We start from the raw sequence: 22,500 nt of genomic DNA, 5'->3' as shown, positions 1-22,500 counted from the left end.
GTTCTCTTTTACATTTTCTCTCTTTCTCGCTTTATACAACCACAAATTATACAAATCACAATGTATAATTTGTGTTGTACAAAGCGAGAGAGAGATTTGATATAGAAATAATTTATTTCGATTCAATTGTATACAAATTCAAAGTTTATGTAGATAGACAATCACAATCATTGATACATATATATACATACAATTGAATTGAGAGGCTTGTCAACGATTTATACAAACGAGAAATTACCAACAATCTATATAAACGAGGGGCTCCCAATGATATATACAAATGAGAGGTTGCTGATGATTTATACAAATCTAATAATCCATAGCAAACATAAAGTTTGTTATAAAGCATAATTATACAAACTATAGCTATAACATACACATATGATTTTTTATATTTGTTGAACCTAAAATTTACTCATTTTAATATCTTTAATTTGAACTCAATCCGTCCACTTAGCACCCTTAGTTGAAATTAGGCGAAATAATTCTTATATTATATATGATACTATTTGATATTATTATAACTGATCCATCGATCGTATGTGGTGTTATATGTAGTAGTTTAAACACTCTTAAAAAATCTAAAATGAGAAAGTCGTAAATAAGGGTATTAATTGAAAACTTAAATTATGAAAAGTAAAAAACACCACACCACACAACACATCCAACATATTACCACAAATAGGGTTTGAGGAAGCTATGCATATTATCTCTTTTTAAGATAAATAAATTATTTTCAATAAACTCGCAATTTAATAAAAAAAGAAGAAGATAATAAACTACAAGTAAAATTATCATAAGAGAATTAAAACGATATTATAAAGATCATGATAAACTCAATTGAAGAATTTCAACACTAGTAACAACAACAACACATTCACACAAGTGTAATTCGGAATGGATAACACCTCTTGGAAACTAGGTAATTTCGTTTCTGATCAAACAAGTTTACATAAACTATAAAGAAAAAAATAATTAAAAATTTAATTTTAAAAAATAATTGAACTTAAATACTTTTAAAAGATAAATGTATTAAAACTAAAAAAATGAATTTTTTTCCCTTTTAAGTTTCACTTTAAAACTTTTTTATTAGAAATGACTCAATATCTTAACGTAAAAATAATTTAATAATTTAATATACGAAATATACGAATTGAAATCTCTGATTAAAAACGAACTATAAAAATAAGGCAATGAGTGCCTTTTGAATTTTTTTCCTTAAATAAACAATTTCAAAAATAGCACAAATAAAGATCTCACCATTTTCATTTCATTTCTTCAGTTCAAAACAGTTACCTTTTTTTCTCCCCAAAATCACATGAAAAACCCTAGAAATCTCATTGATTTTTTGAACAAAAATCTCAATTTGATCTGATTTAGTCCATCAATTTTCTATTTTTTTTGGATTTTATAGGTATTTTATTGTAAAATTGGATCACCTGTTTGATTAGCAGCCATGCCAGTGGCGGCTTCAGCAATATACTTTTTGAATCTCCGGGGCGATGTTCTTATCAACCGTCTCTACAGGGACGATGTTGGGTATTTTCTCATTTTTGAATTTATACCTAATTTCTTATATTTTGCTCAATTTTTTACTTTGATTTTGATTTTGGGTACTTGTCGTTGTAAAATTTTGATGAATGAGTTCTAATATTATGCTAGAAAGTTTTTGTTGTAAGTTGTGACGAGTGACGGAGCCAGTATTTTCACTATGGGTACTTTCCTTGAGCCGAGGATCTGTTAAAAATAACATTGCATGCACTCTACCCTCTGCAGGCCTCTTTTGTGGTTTTATTTATGTTGATGTTGTTTTTTTGGATTTCAAGTATAAATAAGTAAACACGTGAAGAAGCTAAGGGAACATAATTATGTATACATAATTTTTCTTTTTTTGAAATGTAATTTTGCGGCGGGTAGGGGTGGGGTGAACTCGTTGTGCCCCCTATCTCCACTTGTGTGTGTGGTGAGCTTAAAGTTGGAACCTTTTTTTATGTCATGTCATTAGATCAGGTGATAATGTGACCGGTTAGTTAGGTTAAGGTTTAGTTGTTTAAGTTGATGAACGTAACAGATTGTTTGTAGTACTGTACGAGACAAACTAAGTCTTGGTGTAAAGTTTTGCTGCATAAAGTTAAAGTTTGATTTCCTTGCTGACGTTTACTTGGTTTTGATTTTGGTACTTAGTTTAAGAGAAATAATTGTTGAGTTGAATGTTGATGAATTAATTGTAGTCTGCTGCCAGAATTTTTTCCTAATGTGTGGTTTGTAGTTCAAAGTTGGAAACTTTTTTAATTTTATGGCATTAAGATCAGGAGATACTGGTTAGTTAGGTTAAAGTTTAGCTGTTGAAATTGTTAAACATAACAGATTGTTTATAGTGTTGTATACCACAAACTAAGTTTTGGTGTAAAAAGTTTTGCCTAACTAAATTAGAAGTTTGATTTCCTTGCTCGCTTTTACTTGATTTTGATTTAGGGACTTACTTTAAGAGATAAAATGTTGATTTATCTTTTGTAGTTTGATGAATGAATTGTAATCTGCTGCTAGGAAGTTTTCGTTACGTGTAGTATTGAAAGCTCAAAGTTGGAACCTTCTATTTTATCTTATTGCCATAGTTAGGCAACGGTTTAGTTGTTGAAGTCGTTAAAAATAGCAGATCGTTTGTCTTGCTGTATAAGAAAAAGTAAATCTTGGTTTAAAATTTTGCCTAGCTAATTGGAAGTTTGATTTCCTGTGTGGATATTTGCATTTTTATGTGAACTTTGTCATACTAACTAAGTACCATGTTGGAGGATGGATATTCTTCTCTGTTTTTTCTTTCTCAAGATGACTTGGTCAAAACTTTGGAATTTCTTTTAATCTTACCTCTTCAGGAAGTGGAGAAAATGTGTTTAGCTCATCATGATTTCTCTTCGGTCAAACACATGTCTAACTGGCGCCTCAGTCCCTTGTATATCAATTTGTATCTAATACGAAAATGTTCACATGCGAGAATAATGTGGTTCTTAGCATGCTAATTCAGAAATTTTGTAGCTTCAATCTCTGTTTGTCCTTGCTTTGAGTCTTCGACAACCAATATCATCACTATACATACTTTAAAATAGCTTCTATTTACTCTTCTTTTTAGTTGTCATGTTATAAGTGCTTGTGTTTGTATGAAGCAAACTAAGTTCGTCTTTCAAATAAAATGCATGTGAATCAATCATTGTGTCATCTGTCAGAATAAAGGAGCCGGTTATTACATCACTTTGCTATATTCTCATTTAACTATGAATCTTTTTAAATTTTATCAGGGGGAATATGGTAGATGCCTTCCGGATGCATATAATGCAGTCAAAAGAACTTGGTACATGTCCCGTCCGGCAGATTGGAGGCTGTTCTTTCTTGTACATGAGAATTAGCAATGTCTATATTGTGATTGTTGTTAGCAGCAATGCAAATGTTGCATGTGCATTCAAGTTTGTTGTTGAGGTAAAACTCTATTTCTTTTTAGAATCATTATCGCTCTATGACTGATGAATTTGGTCTCAACCACTTTTTTTTATTTTTTAGTAACGAGCGCTTTCATGTGTCTCTCACTCTCTTTTGCCCCCTCTCTCTGTGTGGATTAAGTGGAAACGTTGCTTTTTGCTCTCTTAGCTTCAGTTTTGTGTAATTATCTTATGAATTGGAAGCATTTCAGAACCATTATCGTAGTTTTCAATTCTTTAGTTTTATTGAATTTCTGCTCCTTCCCAAATTTACTACATTCTCTCTTCTAAACAAGAAATCCTGGTACTTCTTAAGAAGTGGAGGTGAGAAAAATAATGTCATGACCATGACTAATTGCATAAATGTGTTCTTCCAGTGTTTTCTTTTTACCACCAGAATAATAAAACTGCAATCCCCCATACGCATGCAGGCTGTTACACTATTCAAATCTTATTTTGGTGGCGCCTTTGATGAAGATGCCATCCGCAATAACTTTGTTCTGATTTACGAGCTATTGGATGGTAAGCTTTGCCGAGATATTTAATTGCAGACATTTTATCAGGGTTTGACAAAAGAAGCCTTTCTATGAAATAACTTCTTTTGGTTATTTTGCTTCATCATTGCGGTAGTAATGTTAATTTTTTGTGATTGTTCTCCCTGCTCCGTCTTCCTTCTCAATCTGGAGCGGAGCAATATAACATGTTGATACTTGGATAGAGTATATCAATGTGGATGATGCAAAACAACAACAACATACCAGTATAGTTTCACAACTGGGGTCTAGAGAGTGTGGATTTACATGGGATTGTGCGCGTATAAGATAACTAATGTTGAGAGATGCTTTATGAGCCTAAACCGTGTCTATAGAGATGCATTAGGATATTTAGGTCTTGCTCAAGAAACTTTTGAAGCCTCTTTTATAATTGAAAGGAGAAGTACGTGGACAGCAACTTTGTTTTTTTCTAGTGAGACCCTATTTTTGTATCATTAATTTGTCCTTCAAAGAATTGCTGCTCAATGCACTGAGACAGGCCCATAGTTCCTCTCTGGACATACCTTCTAGTTGCTGATATTAAAATATTTCTTTAGGATATCCCTATTTAGGACAATATGCTGGGGTGCACAGAGTCAATATAGAATGTATTCCTGTAGTGTGACAGTTTACTAACATTTCAGTTTCATGTAGTGTGACAGTTAGACCCCGCTATTGACAATTTTGGTTGCTTTTTTAGCCTGTCTAAACACTTATCGCCCAACAAGCAATTATCTACCATGGAAGTTTAGTGCAATGTGTATGTGCTACATGCTTTTATGTCAAAAAGAGTAATTGTTTTTTCCTTTTTGTCTAAAATTGCAGAAATTATGGACTTTGGTTACCCTCAAAATCTTTCACCTGAAATCTTGAAACTCTACATTACCCAGGAAGGTGTCCGGTCATCCTTTTCATCCAAGGTTAGTTATTTTTTCTGTGCTTGCTTTCGTAGTATGGCGGAAAATGTTGAATTATAGATTTATATTATCTACCTGTTTGATCTACTTAATAAAATAAATATGAATTTTGAGTGTAATATCAATCTGGGTTTCCCTTCACAATGCAACATAATTCTGCAGCATGTAGATAAGCCAGTTCCAAATGCAACATTGCAAGTAACTGGTGCGGTCGGTTGGCGCAGGGAGGGTCTTGTTTATAAGAAGAACGAGGTGGTTTTTGGCTGTCTTTCTTAAAATTTCTACGATCTTTTATCTTCCCATAGTATACCAGCTTCTGATGGAGGTTTGTATATCAACAGGTATTTCTGGATATTGTGGAGAGTGTTAATCTCCTTATGTCGTCAAAAGGTAGAAATTTTGTAGTTTGGTAGGTGACCTTTTCCCTACCAGTTTTTGGTTCTCATTTAATATATTATACTTGCAGGTAGCGTCCTCCGTTGTGATGTAACTGGAAAAGTTCTCATGAAATGCTTCCTTTCTGGAATGCCTGATCTGAAGTTGGGCTTAAATGATAAAATTGGTCTTGAGAAAGAGTCACAACTCAAGTCCCGTCCGACTAAGAGGTAGTGTCTGAATAATTGTCTGTTTCAGTCATATGATTGTCTGCGACAGTGCTTCTTGTGCTAGTTGTTTCAGGAAACGTCACTTGAATGTTAGTGACTTCGGTGTTTCATCTATACCATTTGTTTTCTTGAGAAAGTTGAATGATCTAATTCTTTCTAATCTTGAGAAAGTTGAATGATCTAGTTCTTTCTAACTCCTAAATTTGATCTCATAAAAGAAAAAAAAGTAATCATTTTCCCTGTATTCATCTCCTCAGTTAATTTACTATAAAGAGTAAAGATGATAATCCCACTTTATCATGATTCTGCTTCTTTCAGTTGGTTCTCCTTATCTGCAGCTTTTCAGTGATAATGTCCTCAAACATGTCGCTATTTAGGCTCCAATTAGTTTCAGATGCTACATGTTTTGTCGATTATTTATGTTTACTAACCTAGTATATTTGGCTGCTGCCTGGTCCAGCGGTAAAACTATTGAGCTTGATGATGTTACTTTCCACCAATGTGTAAATTTGACGAGATTCAACTCAGAGAAGACTGTCAGTTTTGTCCCGCCTGATGGTGAATTTGAATTGATGAAGTAAGTTCATCTTCTGTCTATACATCTTTGTTTTCTGGGCTTGTCAATCAGAACTATGTCATCCGCAAATATCATGCACCAAAGTACCTATCCTTGAACATGTGTCAGTACGTCCATAGCCAATGACGATAAAAACAGGCTAAGAGTGTCTCCCAGCTGCAACCCCATTTAGTATCTTCTTTTGCTAATAGTGACATAATGTGAAACTCAAACTCCTTGGTTTAGTTTGAAACTGAATCTCTTGGTTTAATATTGGTAATGTCAAATTAACGTCTGCTTTCCTTATGGAATATTTACCTCATGTTTTATGCATTCAAGAATTTTATATTGGATATTCCAGCATCCTGATGAATCAATTTGTGCATGTTCCCGCTCATAAGTCATAACTTGTGTTCCAAACTCTTAACTTAGTAAGTTGTCGAAAAGTTGCAGTATTAATGGAACTGCTTGAGAAATCTATCAAGATACTCAATGCGAAAGAAGTACTGGAAAAAAATCTAGAATTTCTCTGTGCAATATAAATTGAAATATGTAACCTTTGAAGTGATGGAGCAGTGTCAATTCTGAGTCAAGGGTATGTCTGGGGTACATTCTACCTTTCCCAGATACCTCTTTGTGGGACTGCATTGGTCCCTGGGTATGTTGTTGTTTACTTGGAAAGTGATGATGACCAGAGTATAGAGATTGTATCTTGACTTTTAAGCTCAAAATATGTAAGCCCTTTGATTTGTAAGAGGTTCAGATTATATCTACTTACTTTTTTCGAAACTGGTAACATGTTCAGATCATGGTCATACTTTGTATGATAGTGCCTGATTTTGTTAAACTGTTTATCTTCAGGTACCGCATCACTGAAGGAGTAAATCTTCCTTTCCGTGTATTACCAACTATCAAAGAATTAGGCCGTACACGTATGGAAGTGAATGTTAAGGTTTGATATTGGATGAATTTTGATTGTAAACATCAATTTGTGCTTATATGATTTACTGTTGCTAACTTTGATTGTTTTTTAGGTTAAGAGTGTTTTTGGTGCAAAAATGTTTGCTCTTGGAGTAGTTATTAAAATTCCAGTGCCAAAGCAAACTGCTAAAACAAACTTCCAGGTGACGTCAGGGAGAGCAAAGTATAATGCAGCCATTGACTGTTTGGTTTGGAAGTGAGTAATCTATTGCTTAATCACGATTGGCGTATTTCTTGAAGATGTGGTCAAGGATAGTGGAACCTTCTTATTTTTGTTTGTTCATTAGTTTACCTGGACAGTAGGATAAGAGTATAATTCAATGTTAATAGTTGTCCTCCTATTGTGGCTAATTGGAGGAGTTAAATTTACTTGGGGCGAGCTGAGTGTAATATAAAATAATCAAGATGGAGGAGGATAGTTTCACTAGGTCTTGGTTTTATACTGAATCCGATGTGTTTATATCTTCCCAATTGTTTTTCTTTTTGGTGTTAAAAAAGGGACATCCCGGTGCACAAAATATCCTGCGTTCATGCAGGGTCAGGGGATGGCCACATCCAAAGGGGTGTGATGTAGATAGCCTACCTCAATGCAAGCATTAGTGGCTAATTCCACGGCTTAAACCCATGACCTATAGGTCACACAGAGACAACTCTTTATGTTTAAATTTGAATCTATCTAAAAGTTTCTGGGTCATAGTAGTGGAGCATAAAGAAGTGTGGTTACTTTTATTTTGCTAAAGATTTTAATAGCTTATTGTTAATACAATTGAATAGTGTAATAACCATGACCTATTCTTGCCAGTAGGCATGTAGCTGTATTTGTACATTCTTCTGCAATAAGGCTAGTTTCTAAACATAGAATCTTCAATATGGACTATTTGGTGCAGGATACGAAAATTTCCAGGGCAAACTGAATCAACATTGAGTGCTGAGGTTGAGTTAATTTCGACAATTACAGAGAAAAAGTCCTTGACTCGTCCGCCAATTCAAATGGAATTTCAGGTAAATATTTTCCTTCCTGAGAGACCTGATAAGTTATAACCTTGTTCCGTTGACTATCTTCTTTATCCCTTGAATGGATCTTTTGGTAGGAGTGGGTCGGGGTAGGTGGGTATTGAGTCATTGGGGGATTAAGGTTTAAAAGAGCCCATTCAACTGTGTTTTATCACATTTGTGGCGTTTCCTTGTTTATTCTATTGACTCTAGAGTTTATGACCAGTACCTTATTCTTTGCAGGTTCCCATGTTTACAGCATCTGGATTGCGTGTTCGGTTTCTCAAGGTATGTTTGCCAAACTTACAATTCAATAGTGTTGGTTCTTTTGGTATGATATCCAGCTTCATATAGTTAGTTTTGTGCAGGTGTGGGAGAAGAGTGGCTACAACACAGTTGAATGGGTTCGTTACATCACCAAAGCTGGTTCTTATGAGATTAGGTGCTAAGATGAAACAACTTACGTGAGTTTGATGTTGTCGTTGAACAATAGCCCTATTTGAGGGATGCAATCACACCAGCACTTGTACATTGGATCTAGCCACGACTTTAAATGTGCTTGGACGAGTATAGTACTAGGATGGACGACCTCCCCTGAGATTTCTCATGTTTCGTCTTGTGTTGACACCACCTAGTTTCGAATTGAGGAAGAGCTTGATTGTCTTTTGTTTTCCTTTTTAAAATCCTTTGTTGTTGTGCTGAGTTCTTTGTGAGGACTAAGAAAAGGCCTTCTGTTAATGCTAGTTGTTTCATATATTTTACCAAAAAAATTATTGTATCTTGTCTTGTTCCTGGAAATGAATTAGATTTTTTTCACAAAGATTGTGCTTCAAAATTCATCTGCTAGATAAATTTCGATCTAGTTACATGGAGTTTAAGAAAGTAAATTCTTCTTCGATGCGTCTGTTTAAATGATTTGTTCGAATTTGGGGAGGATTCTAACTTATACAGGAGTACTTGATCACGAGTTTAACTTGTATACACATATGATTAAATAAATTAATCATGTGCATTTACACAAAAACTGCAAGTTGTAGTATTAATATAGTACGTATGCAATTTTATAAACTATTCAACATACAATTATAATTAGAAATCCACACCCGCACGCATCCACACACATGTGCATACCCTCCCCCCCATGCGCACATGCACACACGCACATACGCGCGCACACACGTTCGTGCACACACACGATGCACACACGAACACACATACGCATGTTCACACACACATACACGCTCGCACATGCACACACGCACGTGTATACACATGTACGTGTCAGATAGAAATTGGTACCTGATTGCACTTCTTTTCTTGCAATTGAGGGTGGATGAAAAATGCAATATTTACAATACTTTAATATTATTTGAGGGGATACTAGGACCTTCACAAAGTTGAAGTGTCTTTTAGGAAGAATTACTTTAATGACCTATGCATTTTCTCTAACTTCAATAAAAGATATTTATGAAGTTAATCAAGTCGCACAAAACTCATTCATACATCATAATTATAAAAAAAAAAACACAAAAATTTAAAAATAGTCAAATTGTCTTAGGGAAGATAAAAAAATACAGTTAGAAGTTTTCTAATTATAATATTAAAGTTAAATAAATCATGTACATTCATACATAAAAACTTGAAGTTGTAGTTTTAATAAACTATATATGCAATTTTAAAAATTATTCAACATACAATTATAATTAGAAAATCATACACACGCAAACACCTACGCACCCACACATACAAACACACCCCTCCCACGCACGCAGACATTCGCACACGCGCGAACATACACACGCACACACAGGCACATTCTCACGCAGACACACGCATGCACGCACGCATGCACGCACACACTCTCTCACACACACAAATGCACGCACGCACGCGTACACACACATACACACACGCGCACATACACGTACGTGTCGATTTCAATTTGGTACCTAATTTCACTTCTTTTCTCGCAATTGAGGGTGACTTAAAGATGCAATATTTAAAACATTTTGAAATTGTCTGAGGGAATAATAGTACCTTCACAAAGTTGAAGTTTCTTTTAAGAAAAACAGATATTAGTTTAATGACCTATGCATGTTTTTTAAATTCAATGAAAAATATTTATGAAGTTAGTTAAGTTATGCAAAACTCATTCAAACATCATAATAATAAAAATAAATTAAAAAAAATAAAAATTTCATAAATGCTCAAATTGTCTAAGGAAGATAAAAAATAATAAGAGGGGTAAAATTTACTATATTTGTCCATTTTAATCATCATAATATATTTTTTAGAGTCAAACTATAAAAACTTTGACTAACAATCTACAATACATTATATTAATATGCAAAAGAAAATTATAATTTATTGTACTTTTTGGATAGTTTTCGAATATCTATATTTTTTGTTTAAAATAACGAATTAAAGTATTTAATTTAAATTTAAAAATTAGTCAAATTGACTTTTAGAAAACGTAACATGACGAGAAAAATGAACGGAGTAAATATGTGTCACTCAAAACAAAAGCAATTCTAGCAAAAACTTTGTAACCTTTTTTTTTTTAAAAAAAAATATAAACTTTAAACATAATTGAACCTAAACTTAACGGAAAAACCCTAAAGCTAAAATTAGCAAATAAAAATAAAGATTAAAAACTTAAATTTAACACGTGTTAGATAAAAATTATTATCTGATTGCAATTCTTTTGTACAATCGAGGGTTACTGAAAAAGAGATATTTACAACACTTTAAAATTACTTCAGGAGATGCTAGGACCCCGCAGAGTCAAAATATCTTTTTTAAAAAACAGGTCTTTGTATAATGAGGTATTTATGTTTTTTTCTCTAAATTCAATTAAAGATATTTATGAAGTTAATCAAGCTACACAAAACTCATTCAGACATCATAATTATAAAAATAAAAAATTAAAAAAATAAAAGATTTAAAAATGGTCAACTTATCTAGGGATGATAAAGAAAACAGTTAGAGGTTTTCTAATTATAACAGTAAAATTAAATAAATCATATACATTTGCACATAAAAGCTGCAAGTTATAGTTATAATAAAGTATGTATGCAATTTTATAAATTGTTCAACATACAATTATAATTAGAAAACCACACACACGCACATATATACGCACCCACACACACATACTGACACACCCCTCCAACACAAGCACACATGTGCACGCACGCCCACACACGCACGCCCACACACGCGCACATACATACGTACACACGCACGCACATACACTCACATGGCACACACACACACGTGCGCACACACACGTACGTGTCAGATAGAAACTGATACTTGATTGCACTTCTTTTCTTGCAATTGAGGGTGACAAAAATACAATATTTACAACACTTTAAAATTGTTTGAGGGGATACAAGGACCTTCACAAAGTTGAAGTGTCTTTTAAGAAAAACATATCTTACTTTAATGATGTAACTATGCATTTTCTCTAGATTTAATTAAAGAAATTTATGTAGTTAATCAAGTCACACAAAACTCATTCAAACATCACAATTATAAAAAACAAAAAAATAAATTTCAAAAATGGTCAAATAGTCTAGGGAAGATAAAAAAAAATAGTTAGAGGTTTTCTAATTATAATAATAAAATTAAATAAAGGGAAAAGGGTCTGATATACCCCTCAACTTTGTCATTTGGAGCTGATATACCCCTCGTTATAAAAGTGGCTCATATATGCCCTTACCGTTATACAACCGGCTCACATATACCCTTTTCCTCTAACAGAAACGAAAAAAATATAATTTTAATCTAAATTTTTATTATTTTTTTCTAAAAAAATATAATCCCATGTGAGTAAATTTAATCCTCATCAGACATATTTTTTTTGATTTTTTTTATTTCAATGACTAATTTATAATTATTATTTTGATAATCAAATTTATTTATGTTTCACTAATATTCTTGTAAAACTATTGTAGATGATCAAATTTTTTCTTCGAATACGAAATTAAATTACAATATACACAAAAAAAAAAGTTTAATTTTTCTTTAAACTAAGGAATGAAAGAAAAAAATAAAATAAGAATAAGAAACCAAATGATTATAATAAAAGAAGTCAAAAAATAATTTGTGTATGAAAAAAATTAAAATATACCTTAAACTTTGATAGAAGAATCATATATACCCCTAAATAATTTTTTTTAAAAAAAATTTAGAAGTAATAAATATAAATTTAAAACTAATTTTTTAACTTCCGTTAAATGAAGGGTATATGCGAGCCATTTTGTAACGGCAGGGGTATATGTGAGCCGGTTGTATAACGGTAAGGGCATATATGAGCCACTTTTATAACGAGGGGTATATCAGCTCCAAATGACAAAGTTGAGGGGTATATCAGACCCTTTTCCCTTAAATAAATCATGTATATTTGCACATAAAAACTGCAAGTTATAGTTTTAATAAAGTATGTACGCAATTTTATAAATTGTTCAACATACAAATATATAGTTAGAAAACCAAACACACACACACGCACACACTCACACATGCACCCATACCCACATATAATGAAACACCCCTCCGACACACATAGACACACGAGGACGCACACACACGCGTAGACACACGCACGCACGCACACACACATGCACGCGCACGCATATACACATATGTGTCATATAGAAACTGACACCTGATTACATTTCTTTTCTTACAATTATGGGTGGTTGAAAAATGCAATTTTTTAAATACTTTAAAATTGTTTGAAGGGATACTAGGGTTTTCACAAAGTTGAATGCATTTTCTCTAAATTCACTGAAAGATATTTATGAAGTTAGTCAAATCACACAAAACTCATTCAAACATCATAATTATAAAAATCAATTTAAAAAAATAAATTTTCAGAAATCATCAAATTGTCTAAGGAAGATAAAAAAACAATTAGAGGGGTAAAATTTACTACATATGTCCATTTTCATCATCATAATTTACTTTTTAGAGTCAAATTGTTAAAGAAGAGAGAAAAATAATACTTTGCACATCACAATATAAATGGACCCTCATACAAGTATTGTCAGTCACCTCTTGAGCAATGTGAACTGAAAAGTAATAATTGTAGGTTGAATTTTTCAGAAGTTGTTTTATTTTTAAAGCGTAATGATTTTACTTTTGAGGATAATTTGGGTACAAGAAATTAATGAACTTATCCAATCACTCTTAGCTTTTCAGAGAAATTATGAAAATACCTCAAATTTGTTCCTCGTGTCATTTCATGCCAAAATAGCGTTTTGCCAAATATATTTTCTGTTTTAAAAAATAGGTCTTACTTTAATGAGGTAACTATGCATTTTCTCTAAATTTAATTAAAGATATTTATGAAGTTAATCAAGTCACGCAAAACTCATTCAAACATCATAATTATAAAATAAAAATAAAAATTTAAAAATAGTCAAATTGTCTTAGGGAAAAGGGAAAAGGGTGTGATATACTCCTCAACTTTGTCATTTAGAGCTGATAAACCCCTTGTTATGAAAGTGGCTCATATATACCCCTAATTGTAAACAAATGACTCACATATACCCTTTTCCTCTAACGGAAATGAAAAAAAATTATTTTAATCTAAATTTTTATTATTTTTTTCTAAAAAATATAATCCTATATGAGTAAATTTTATCCTCGTCAAACATATATTTTTTTGACTTTTTTTTGTTTCAATGACTAATTTATAATTATTATTTTAATATCAAATTTATTTATGTTTCACAAATATTCTTGTAAAACTTATTGTAGATGACCAATTTTTTTCTTCGAATACGAAATTAAATTACAATACACACAAAAAATAGTTTAAAATAGTTTAATTTTTTTTCTTTAAACTAAGGAATGTAAGAAAAAAACAAAATAAGAATAAGAAACTCAAATAATTATAATAAAAGAAGTCAAAAATTAATTTATGTCTGAAAAAAAAAATATACCTTGAACTTTGGTAGAAGAATCATATATACCCCTAAATAATTTTTTTTTTTAAATTAGAAGTAATAAATATAAATTTAAAGCTAATTTTTTAAGTTCCGTTATATGAAGGGTATATGTGAGTCATTTTGTAACGGCAGGGGTATATGTGAGTCGTTTGTATAACGGTAAGGGCATATATGAGCCACTTTTATAACGAGGGATATATCAGCTCCAAATGACAAAATTGAGGGGTATATCAGACTCTTTTCCCTAGGGAAAATTAAAGAAAATTACTACAGTTGTCTATTTTAATTGACATAATATTTTTTTTAGAGTCAAACTATAAAAAATTGACTAACAATTTATAATACATTTTTTCATCATATTAATATGTAAAAAAATTACAATTTATTGTATTTTCTGGATAGTTTTTGAATATCTATATTTTCTTATTTAAAATAACTAATTAACATAATCTAATTTAACTTTAAAAATTAATCAAATTAACTTTCAAATAGTGTAACATGACAAATAAATGGAAACATGAGGAAATATATAGTCAAGCATAATTAAACGTATATTTATTGAAACACCCTAAAGCTAAAATTATCAAATAAAAATAAAGATAACAATTTAAACAGGTCTTACTTTAATGAGATGACTATGTATTTTCTCTAAATTCAGTTAAAGAAATTAGTGAAGTTAATCAAGTCACGTAAAATTATTTCAAACATCATAATTATAAATTAAAAGAAAAGGGTAGAAAATTATTATGTTTGTCCATTTTAATTGTTGCTATTTCTCTTTTAGAGTTAAACTATAAAAATTTTGACTAACAATTCACAATACATTTTAAAATCATATTAATATATAAAAATATTATTTCAAACATCATAATTATAAAAAAAAAACTTTCCAAAACGGTAATTTTAATTATTGTTATTTCTCGGGAAGATAAAGAAAATAGTAAGAGGGGTAGAAAATTATTATATCTGTCCATTTTAATCGTTGTTATTTCTCTTTTAGAGTTAAACTATAAAAATTTGACTAACAATTCACAATATGTTATAAAACTATAGAATAAGAAGAAGAAACTAGAGAGAAAAGAAGAGAAGACTTGTTATTTCTCTTGATGAATTCAATTTACAATGAAGAGGAGCACTCTATTTATAGAAGAAATCTAACTTGGTCTCCAAGTAGGACTCTTTAACCATATCCTAAAAAGGACTCCACATGATAGACATTCACTATAATACAAATACTTTATAACACTCCCCCTGAATGTCTAATTCATAGATGATGTGCCTCGTCAAAAACCTTACTAAAAAAAACTTTAAGAAAAGAAAAACTCTAGTAAAGGAAAAGAGTACACATATCTATTAATACGCATCTAGGCTGCCTCATTAAAAACCTTACAAGGAAAACTCAGTGGGACAAAACCTCGTAAGGGAAAAAGAGTACAACGCGTATTAACTCCCCCTAATGAGAACATCAATCCAGAGACTTGAATCTTCGCATTCCAAGCTTGTGCACCATCTTCTTGAAAGTTGCAGTTGGTAGAGACTTGGTGAATAGATCAACCACATTGTCACTTGAACGAATCTGTTGCACATTTATATCACTATTCTTTTGAAGTTCATTTGTATAGAAAAGCTTCGGTGAAATATGCTTTGTTCTATCTCCTTTTATGAATCTTCCCTTAAATTGTGCTATGCATGCTGTATTATCTTCATATAAAGTGGTGGGTACTTTATCACATTCCAAACCACATTTCTCTCGAATGAGATGTATCATAGACCTTAACCACACACATTCTCTACTTGCTTCATGAATAGCTATTATTTCAGCATGATTAGATGAAGTGACTACGATGGACTGCTTTGTAGATCTCCAAGATATGGCAGTCCCCCACATATAAACATATAGCCTGTTTGGGATCGAGCTTTGTGTGGATCAGATAAATATCCTGCATCAGCATAACCATCAAGATTTGGGCTACAATTAATAGAATAAAATAAGTCCATATTAGTTGTCCCTTTAAGATATCGCAAAATGTGTTTGATCCCATTCCAATGTCTCCTAGTAGGAGCAGAACTATAACTTGCTAACAAGTTAACAACAAAAGCTATATCAGGCCTTGTAGTATTAACAAGATACATTAGTGCACCAATTGCACTAAGATATGGTACTTCAGAACCAAGAATTTCTTTATCCTTTTCTTGAGGTTGGAATAGATCTTTATTCACATCAAGTGAACGAACAACCATCGGAGTACTTAATGGATGCGCTTCATCCATACAAAATCTTTTCAACACTTTTTCTGTGTAGGCAGATTGATGAATAAAAATACCATTTGTCAAATACTCAATTTGAAAACCAAGACATAATTTTGTCCTTCCCAGATCTTTCATCTCAAATTCGTTCTTTAAATAATCAATTGCCTTTTGAAGCTCTATTAGAGTTCCAATAAGATTTATGTCATCAACATAGCAAGTACAACAAATTTTGATATTTTTTCTTTATAAAGACACATGGACAAATTGCATCATTTGTATATCCTTCCTTAATTAAATACTCACTAAGACGGTTATACCACATGCGCCCAAATTGCTTCAAACCATATAATGATCTTTGCAATTTAATTGAATACATTTTTCGAGATTTTGAATTACATGATTTAGGCATCGCAAATTCTTGAGGAATTTTGATGTATATCTCATTATCAAGTGTCCATAAAGGTAGGCTGTAACCACATCCATCAAATGCATTTCAAGTTGCTCATGGACTGTGAAACTAATGAGATAACGCAATGTTATTGCATCCATAACAGGTGAGTATGTCTCTTCATAGTCGACGCTAGGCCTTTGAGAAAATCCTTGTGCCACAAGGCGTGCTTTATACCTTTGTATTTTATTTTTCTCATTTCTTTTTCGCACAAAAATCCATTTGTAACCAACAGGTTTAATACCATTAGGTGTTTGAACTATAGGTCCAAAAACTTCACGCTTGGCAAGTGAATTCAACTCTGATTGAATTGCTTCTTGCCATTTTGGCCAATCATTTCGTTGTCGACATTCTATAACAGATTGAGGTTCATGATCCTCATTATCTTGCATGATATTTGTTGCAACATTATATGCAAAGACATAATCAACCACTATTTCTGATCGATTCATATTAGTTTCAACATCTCTTAAATTTATGGATAGTTCATTATTTCCTTGAGTTTCAAGTTCATTGATTCTTTCATGAATATCAGACTTATTCAAATTTTGAACTTCCATATGAGATTCTTTCATAGTGTCATCTTGACATTTAATCTTTCTTTTTCTAGGATTTTGATCCTTAGACCCCAATGGTCTACCACGCTTTAGGTGTGTTTTTGACTCATTAGCTATGACACTAGTGGATGGTCCTTTAGGGACATCAATTCGAATTGGGACATTCTCTGCAGGAATATGTGATTTAGTAATCCTTTTCAAATCTGTAAATGCGTCTGGCATTTGATTTGCAATTTTCTGCAGATGAATAATCTTTTGTACTTCTTGTTCGCAAGTAGAAGAATATGGATCAAGATGAGACAATGATAAATTTTTCCACAAAATTTCTCGTTTTATTTCACTATTCTCTCCCCCTAATTTTGGGAAAACTGTCTCATCAAACCGACAATCTGCAAATCTAGCAGTAAACATGTCTCCAGTCAATGGTTCAAGATAGCGAATAATGGAGGGTGACTCAAACCCAACATATATTCCTAACCTTCTTTGAGAGCCCATCTTAGTGCGGTTTGGTGGTGCCACAGGCACATGTACAGCACTTCCAAAAATTCTTAGATGGGATATATTAGGTTCTTGACCCATAACCAATTGCAATGGAGAAACCTTATGATAACTTGTCGGTCTGAGACGAATAAGTGTTGCAGCATGCAAAATTGCATGTCCCCACACAAAAGTGGGCAACTTAGTTTTCATAAGCAATGGTCTTGCTATTAATTTCAAACGTTTAATTAATGACTCAGTGAGACCATTCTGAGTATGAACATGAACAACAGAGTGTTCAACTCTTATCCCAATTGCTAAACAATAATCATTAAATGATTGGGATGAAAACTCTGCAGCATTATCAAGACGAATGGATTTAATCTGATTATCAGGAAAGTGTGCCCTTAACCTTATTATTTGTGTCAATTTTGCAAATGCCAAGTTACAAGATGAAAATAGGCACACATGAGACCATCTAGAAGAAGCATCTATTAGAACCATAAAATATCTAAATGACCCACTAGTTGGGTGAATAGGTCTACAAATATCCCCATGTATACGTTCCAAGAACGCAGGGGACTCAATCTTAACTTTCATTGGTGATGGTCTCACAGTTAACTTGCCTTGATAACAAGCAGTACAAGAAAATTCACCATTTAAAAGAACTTTTAGGTCTTTTAGTGGATGTCCATTCGAATTTTCTATAATTTGTCTCATCATCATTGACCCAGGATGTCCTAGACGATCATGCCAAAGTACACATGTATTGGAATCAGTAAACTTCTTATTTACTATAAAATGTGTCTCAATTGCACTAATTTTTGTCCAATACAAGCCAGAAGATAAAGCATGAAACTTTTCTATAACACATGTCTGTCCAGAGACATTCTTGGTGACACCAAGATATTCAAGATTTATTTCATCCATTGATTGGATATGATAATCATTTTCACGAATATCTTTAAAACTCAACAAGTTTCTCTTAGATTTTGGAGAAAACATAGCATTATTAATGATGAGTTTAGTTCCCTTGGGCAAAATTACAATGGCTCGTTCAAAACCCTCAATCATATTAGTACTACCAAAAATTGTAGTAACATTTATTTTACCCATACTTAAATGAGAAAAATATTTCTTATTTTTGAATATCGTATGTGTTGTACCAGAATCAATCAAACAAATATCTTCATATTTTGATAATATGTTCTTAGAATAATTCATATCTTTATTAATTCTTCAAATCTAACCTTCACTTTTGAGAAATTAGAGTCTCGTGCTGATAACGTGTTATAAAACTATAGAATAAGAAGAAGAAACTAGAGAGAAAAGAAAAGAAGACTTGTTATTTCTCTTGATGAATTCAATTTACAATGAAGAGGAGCACTCTATTTATAGGAGAAATCTAACTTGGTCTCCAAGTAGGACTCTTTAACTATATCCTAAAAAGGACTCCACATGATAGACATTCACTATAATACAAATATTTTATAACACAATACATTTTTAATCATATTAATATATAAAAAAATTATTTGAAACATCATAATTATAAAAAACAAACAAAAAAAAACTTTTCAAAAACGATCAATGTGTCTCGGGAAGATAAAGAAAACAGTTAGAGGGGTAGAAAATTATTATATCTGTCCATTTTAATTGTTGTTATTTCTCTTTTAGTGTTAAACTATAAAAATTTTGACTACCAATTCACAATACATTTTTTAACATATTAATATATAAACAAATTATTTCAAACATCATAATTATAAAAAACAAAAAAAAAACTTTTCAAAAACGGCCAATGTGTCTCGGCAAGATTAAGAAAACAGTAAGAAAGGTAGAAAATTATTATATTTGTCCATTTTAATTGTTGTTATTTCACTTTTAGTGTCAATCTATAAAAATTTGATTTACAATTCACAATACATTTTTAATCATATTAGTATATAAAAAAAATATAATTATAAAAAACAAAAAACTTTTCAAAAAACTGTCAACAAGTCTCGGAAAGATAAAGAAAACAGTTAGAGGGGTAGAAAATTATTAAATCTGTCCATTTTAATTGTTGTTATTTCTCTTTTAGAGTTAAACTATAAAAAATTTGACTAACAATTCACAATACATTTTTAATCATATTAATATATAAAAATAAATTATTTCAAACATCATAATTATAAAAAACAAAAAAACAAAAAACTTTTCAAATAACAGTTAACATGACTCGAAAATATAAAAAAAAACAGTTAAAGGGGTAAAAAATTATTATATTTGTCCATTTTAATTGTTGTTATTTCTGTTTTAGAGTGAAACTATAAAAAATCTGACTAACAATTCAAAATGCATTTTTTTAAATATATATAAAAAAATTAGTAATTTATTATATTTTTTGAATATCTATAATTTTAACACAATCTAATTTTAACTTTAATAATCAATTAAATTCACTTTTAAATAGTGTACCATGATAAATAAAATGGACACGGGAGAAAATATATAGTCAAATATTATATTTAATGAAAAACTAAAGAATTAGCAAATAAAACTCATATTTTCCCCCTTTCTCCCTTTTTGTTTAGAATAGTGAAAATTAGCTCTTCTTCTTCTTCCCTGTTTTCTTTCTTTTTTTTTTCTTCAGTGAACTCTTTTTCTCTTCAAGGGAAACACCCTTCCGACACACATAGACACACGAGCGCGCACACACACGCGCAGACACACGAACGCACGCACACACACATGCACACGCGTGCATATACACATATGTGTCATATAGAAACTGACACCTGATTACATTTCTTTTCTTACAATTATGGGTGGTTGAAAAATGCAATTTTTTAAATACTTTAAAATTGTTTGAAGGGGTAGTAGGGCTTTCACAAAGTTGAATGCATTTTCTCTAAATTCACTGAAAGATATTTATGAAGTTCGTCAAATCACACAAAACTAATTCAAACATCATAATTATAAAAATTAATTTAAAAAAAATAAAATTTTCAGAAATCGTCAAATTGTCTAAGGAAGATAAAAAACCAATTAGAGGGTTAAAATTTACTACATATGTCCATTTTCATCATCATAATTTACTTTTTAGAATCAAACTATAAAAACTTTGACTAAAAATCTACAATACATTATATTGATATGAAAAAAAAGTGTACTTTATTGTACTTTTTGGATAGTTTTTAAATATCTATATTTTTTTGTTTAAAATAACAAATTAAAGTAATTTAATTTAACTTTAAAAATTAGTAAAATTGACTTTTAAAAAACGTAACATGACAAAAAAAATGGACGGAGAAAATAAGTATCACTCAAAACAAAAGCAATTTTGCAAAAGCACACTCTTACGCGCACACACGCACACGCACACACACTCACGCACATACACACGCACACACACGTACGTGTCAGATAGAAACTGGTACCTGATTGCACTTCTTTTCTTGCAATTAAGGGTGACTAAAAAAATAATATTTACAACAATTTAAAATTGTTTCAAGGGATACTAGGACCTTCACAAAGTTGAAGTGTCTTTTAAGAAAAGCACTTTAATAACCTATTCATTTTCTCTAAACTAAATGAAGATAATCCATGAAGTTAGTCAAATCACGCAAAACTCATTCAAATATCATAATTATAAAAGTAAACTAAAAATAGAATTTTAAAAAATGATCAAATTGTCCATGGAAAATAAAAAACAATTAGTGGGGTAAAAATTTCTACATTTATCCATTTTAGTTGGCATAATTTCCTTTTTTAGAGTCAAACAATGAAAATTTTAACTAACAATCTACAATGCATTATATTGATATGTAAAAAAGGGTGCAATTTATTGTACTTTTGGAATTCTTTTGATATCTACATTTCTTATTTAAAATAATGAATTAATGTAATTTAATTTTAAAAATAAAAATTAGTCCTATTGACTTTTGAAAAATATAATATGACAAAAAAATGGACGGAGGAAATATGTATTACTCAAAAAAAAAAACAATTCTTGCAAAAACTTTGTAACTTTTTTTAAAAATATATATATACTCAAAACATAATTAAACCTAAATTTAATGAAAAAACTTAAAGCTAAACTTAGCAAATAAAAATAAATATTAAAAATTAAAATTTAACACGTGTCAGATAAAAATTGGTGTTTGATTACACTTCTTTTCTTGCAATTGAGGGTGATTGAAAAAAGAGATATTTACAACACTTTAAAATTATTTCAGGGAATACTAGGACCCCACAAAGTTAAAGTATCTGTTTTAAAAAACAGGTCTTACTTAATGAGGTAACTATACATTTTCTCTAAATTCAATTAAAGATATTCATGAACTTAATCAAGTCACACAAAACTCATTCAAACATCATAATTATATAAAAAAAAAAATTAAGAAAAAGGTCAAATTGTCTATGGAAGATAAAAAACAATAGAGGGGTAAAAATTACTATATTTGTCCATTTTAGTTGTCATAATTTTCTTTTTAGAGTCAAATTATAAAAACTTTGACTGAAAATCTACAATGCATTATCATATTTATATGTAAAAGAATTACAATTTATTGTAGATTTTGGATAGTTTTTTAATATCTACATTTTTTGTTTAAAATAACGAATTAATATAATTTAAAATTATAATTTCAAAAATTAGTCAACTTAACTTTTAAAAACGTAACATGATAAAAAAAATAGACGGAGAAAATATGTATCACTCAAAACAAAAACAATTCTAGCAAAAACTTTGTAACTTTATATATATATA

At 30.9% G+C, this 22,500-nt stretch overlaps 1 protein-coding gene across 1 annotated transcript; it reads left to right on the top strand.

Moving 5' to 3' along the window:
- The first annotated feature begins 1,156 nt into the window (after positions 1–1,156).
- LOC107029037 (AP-2 complex subunit mu-like) lies at positions 1,157–8,875 on the top strand. Its single transcript, XM_015230332.1, has 13 exons — positions 1,157–1,539; positions 3,294–3,471; positions 3,902–3,992; positions 4,829–4,923; positions 5,083–5,172; positions 5,262–5,310; positions 5,387–5,525; positions 5,986–6,102; positions 6,943–7,033; positions 7,116–7,258; positions 7,950–8,064; positions 8,299–8,343; positions 8,424–8,875. The coding sequence occupies exons 1-13, from the start codon at positions 1,457–1,459 to the stop codon at positions 8,502–8,504; spliced, it is 1,317 nt and encodes a 438-aa protein (XP_015085818.1). The 5' UTR covers positions 1,157–1,456; the 3' UTR covers positions 8,505–8,875.
- The last annotated feature ends 13,625 nt before the right edge of the window (positions 8,876–22,500 follow it).

The sequence above is a fragment of the Solanum pennellii genome, chromosome 8 (assembly GCF_001406875.1).
Source record: "Solanum pennellii chromosome 8, SPENNV200".
Taxonomy (NCBI): Eukaryota; Viridiplantae; Streptophyta; class Magnoliopsida; order Solanales; family Solanaceae; genus Solanum; species Solanum pennellii.
This window is presented reverse-complemented; position numbering and strand designations above follow the sequence as displayed.

What these genes read in the sequence shown, in the direction of transcription:
- LOC107029037 (XM_015230332.1), top strand. Translation starts at nt 1,457, where the DNA reads ATGCCAGTGGCGGCTTCAGCAATATACTTTTTGAATCTCCGGGGCGAT. An exon ending in CTCTACAGGGACGATGTTGG is followed by an intron (nt 1,540 to 3,293) that starts GTATTTTCTCAT and finishes AAATTTTATCAG; the next exon opens with GGGGAATATGGTAGATGCCT. An exon ending in CATTCAAGTTTGTTGTTGAG is followed by an intron (nt 3,472 to 3,901) that starts GTAAAACTCTAT and finishes ATACGCATGCAG; the next exon opens with GCTGTTACACTATTCAAATC.